At 50.3% G+C, this 3,855-nt stretch overlaps 1 protein-coding gene across 4 annotated transcripts in view; it reads right to left on the minus strand.

Annotated features, from left to right (window-relative positions):
• The window catches only part of PIKFYVE (phosphoinositide kinase, FYVE-type zinc finger containing), a 62,366-nt gene extending 58,524 nt beyond the window's left edge, over positions 1–3,842 (minus strand). Inside the window, exons 1-2 of one of the 4 annotated variants that reach the window (XR_014586374.1) lie at positions 3,591–3,841; positions 1,361–1,542 (exon numbers count right to left, since the gene is read on the minus strand). Coding sequence is in view for 3 of the 4 variants with exons in the window: in XM_083842779.1 (XP_083698905.1) it covers positions 1,361–1,532 (172 nt within the window). In the remaining variant the exon portion in view is untranslated. Of the gene's footprint in view, positions 1–1,360; positions 1,543–3,066; positions 3,509–3,590 lie in introns of those variants that run through there. The other 3 variants (XM_083842779.1, XM_083842778.1, XM_083842777.1) reach the window with 3 other exon arrangements.
• Between the last annotated feature and the right edge of the window lie 13 nt (positions 3,843–3,855).

Consider the following 3,855-nt stretch of genomic DNA (forward strand, 5'->3'; position numbering starts at 1 on the left):
TGCCATAAAAATGTGGAAATAGGCCAGTATGTAGAACTTGTCTGTCAAGGCTCAAGCTATTGCAGAAATATCCCTAATGTAAAAAGTGATTAAAAAAAATGGCAAATGTGAATTATTCTTGATATATGGAATAGTTACCTTTTATTATCAGCTTCTGCCCTGAGAGGAGATTTTCAGTTATGTTAGAAGCCGGTACTGTGGTCACATTACAGTTACTGCAGCCTTTAATAAACCACCCTTCTCCGTCAGAGGATCAAGTACAGACAGGTTCTCACTGATTCCAGCAACATGCCCTTTTTGTGTGCTGTTTCAAAGCTGTTTTTCCATACTTTCAAAACAATATTTTGCTGACTCCAGCTACATTTACCAGAAACAAACAAGAGAAGCCAATACTGACCAAGTTCATGTTATTTTCAATAAATTAATCAGGACAAGTGACGTTCTACTGTACAAACTAACAGCAGTCATAAGAAGTAATTAGTCTTAACAGAACACTTTGCTTATGAAAAAAAAATTAATCTTGGCCCTTTTTTCCCAGCCCAAACGTTTCAGAAGTATGCTTGACAGAGCTGGAAAATGAACACATTAAACAAAAGCAGGTGGCCAGGCTGCCATCTCCAGCAAAGATACTTGCAGCTTTTGTATGATGCACCATGGTGCATTCATTCACCACCCTATGCAAGATTCTTCTAAGAAGCAAAAAGCAAGAACTCACAGTTCTTTAAGAGCTTGCTTACTGAAAACATACATGTTTCCTGACACATGCAACACAAAGGCCAACATCAAATAGTACTTTTTATATATAAAAAACTTTCATAACACTATACGGGAACACTTAAGCCATGCAAATTAAGAACGGACTTCGTATAAACACGCTGCTTTATTGTAACTCAGCTGTCTGACACCCAAATAAAGGTACAAGACACAAAGGAAGGTGAGGAGTGGATTAAGTGTGGAATAAGAACTTGCTTTGAAAGGGCAGGCAGATATTTCACGCATATAGCCTGACAGAGGGTTACTCCTGCTTTTAGCCCTGAAAGTTTCATAAAGACAAGGGACATCCAAACACCCAGATAAGAAGCTATATATATTACTGTCTGCAGACTAGCTTGTCTCCGACCTTCACTGGCAGCCAACAAGTACTAACTGCAAGATGCTGCCTGTTTTCTCCCATGGCACAGCTCTACTATGTCACCCAAGAGCAAGATGCAAAAGACTGGCTCACCATCTGATTAGCCAGCAGTCTTACATGACACTCCTATGTTCGGAGGTGATTTTACAAGTTTATGCAGCAGCAGAGGCCATCGACAAAATCGACAGGACGCAAAATCCACATATACACGTTCCCCCAAGCACTTACCCTTGCTGAAGCGAAAGAGATTTACAAAAGAGCTGTAGGCCGATTTAAAAGGAGGCTCATCCTGGTCAGGAGTCAAGGGTTTGAAGTGAGTGAGATGAGATGGACTGCTAGGAGAACGAGGTAGATCACCGGCAGAATCCAGTGTCGGAGACCGTTTGTCATCTGCTGCCATTTCACGTGCCCTGGAAAGAGTTCAGCAACATGCATTATACGCAGGGTGGTGAAGCAGAACATTTTCAGTCAGCTGAAGTGGAGGTGTCTCATTAGATGCTGAGGGAGGTGTTCACCCCACCTACCGCAAACATCTGCTATTAGCACAGGTCAGAGGGCCAAAATTAGGAGCCCAAGTCCCCTGTCTGGTCAGTGGCAAGATAGCAGCATCTTCAGAGACAGCAATTCAGAGCTGCTAGAGCAACATCCAGAGCAACCAGACTAAGAAAGTAAACAGCCACTAGGCTGTCTGACAGCATGCTGTGGTTGATGCTCTGTGGGAACTGACTTGCTTGAAGTTTTCAAATGGAGGCTCCGCATGCAATGTACTACATCTAAAGAGAAGAGCTATCAATTCTGCGACCTCCATAGCCCTTGTAACAAGAAAATTGGAACACCTCAGCAAGCACACGACATACTGGCTATTTGGCCAGGTTAACTTCAGAATGAGAAATAAATGAAATGCAACTGAAAGCAGGACTGAAAGACTAAGTTTGTTTGGTGGCACACTGCTTCCTTTCCCTCTGTGGTACAATGACCCTGTGCAAGTCACCAGGGCAGCAACCCAACCTGTGGTCTCTTGTCATACGTAACACCTCCCATCTTCCTTGTTTTCGTAAGTAGCTACATCAAGGGAAGGAGGAGAGGGAAAAAAAAAGCTGTCTATATCAGGGGAAGTCATACTTCTTGATCCCACCTGCTGTGTATCAAAGCCTTCATATGGCCAAGAGTCATACCTTCCCACACTCTGTATTATTTAACCTTAATACACACCTGATTTCTTCCACTCCACCTCACAAAGCCCACAGTCTATCCCCACAAGCTAAGGCGCTTACTACCTTCATCTTTGTTCAAGCAAGTCTTGATGAAATATTTGACAGAGCTGGAACACAGGGAGCTGACAGAGCACACAAGTGACGGCTGACACCCTTTATCCACGCCAAGGATCAAAGCCCTCTAAGTCCGCTTCCTGCTTTGCAGCTGATACACGCTCCTTCATGAGAGAAGGTTTCAAGTTTCCCCTGCTGCTCCCTAGAGCATACGTGTATTTTGCTGGCTAGAATGCTTTCTGCCAAGCTCTAAGAACCGACACGAAAAATCTTCGCAGTCCAGAGGAAATCCACGTGGCTGCCGGGTGGCAGTGGAACTGCTCCCCAGCTGCTGCAGCTCACGGGGCAGTGCCTGACCACTCCTACAAGCAGCGCACAAAGGCACACATCTAGAGTCTGTAAGGCTCTGCAGGACCTTCTTACTGCTCTGTACAGTAAGCACCTCTAGATCAGTTTCTCCCAGTATTCACAAAACCATAAGGAAAAAAAATAGACATCACGAAAAAAGTTTTAAGAGAATTTTTGGTCATATTTTATATAAGTTTGTGTTATGGTCTAGAAGGCTTCCACATCTTTCTCCCCTGCAAGCCATAGTATATTTAACTATTGTGCATTCCTACAAAGCTATTCAAACAACAGATAATTGAACATGCGTGGACACCAGACCTCACAGGAAATGCCTTCAGGTAAATCTGGAATCGTTTCTTCAATGCTTAAGGCAACCGGGCACTTGCTTCCTAAACGCTGGAGGCAGGACAGGCCTAGGCTCCCCACACCGCCGCCTGCAAAGCACCCTCACGAGATAAAACAGCAGCTTTCCAGGAAGCCAAACTCCCCTCTCCGTGACCGGCTCGGGCCTGGCGGGACGCGACAAGAAGGAAGCCCGGGGACCCGCACGCCCGCGGCCGCCACGCCGCAGCCCCGAGGAGCAGCAGGACGCAGCCGCTGCTCCTGCGGGGGCGGCGCTCGCCTCGCGGGGCCGGGCACGGCTCCCCAGGGCAAAGCGGCCGCGCGGGCCTCGGCACCGTTTAAAGCCCCCGGGGCCGATCGCCTGCGGGCCGGGCCGGGCCGTGCCGAGGCCGGCTGTCCCTCCCGCCCCTAGCAGCCCGCCGCCAGCCCTGCGCAATCGCCGCCGATGGCGGCCGAGGCAGCGCCAGTCGGCCCCAACCCTTCCGCCTCCGGCCGGGTACCTGCGGGACGGGGCTGCCGAGACCCCCCGGCCGGCCCCGCAGGCAGGGGGCAGCGCTCCAGCACCCCCCGGGCCTCCGTGCCGCCTCCGCTCCCGGCTGCCCGGAGGCTGGGCAGGGCCCGTCCCGGCGGGCAGGGCGCGGCGCGGGCAGGCGCTGCCCGGCAGTGGGGGGCACAGCCCGGGCTGGCCGGGCGGGGGGCGGCCGGTTCCGGGCTCGGGGCCGTGTCCGTGTCCGGCGGCCTCGAGCCCCGCCCCGCCGCCGGGAG

The sequence above is a fragment of the Anser anser genome (genome assembly GCF_964211835.1).
Source record: "Anser anser genome assembly, chromosome: 6".
NCBI classification, from domain to species: Eukaryota; Metazoa; Chordata; class Aves; order Anseriformes; family Anatidae; genus Anser; species Anser anser.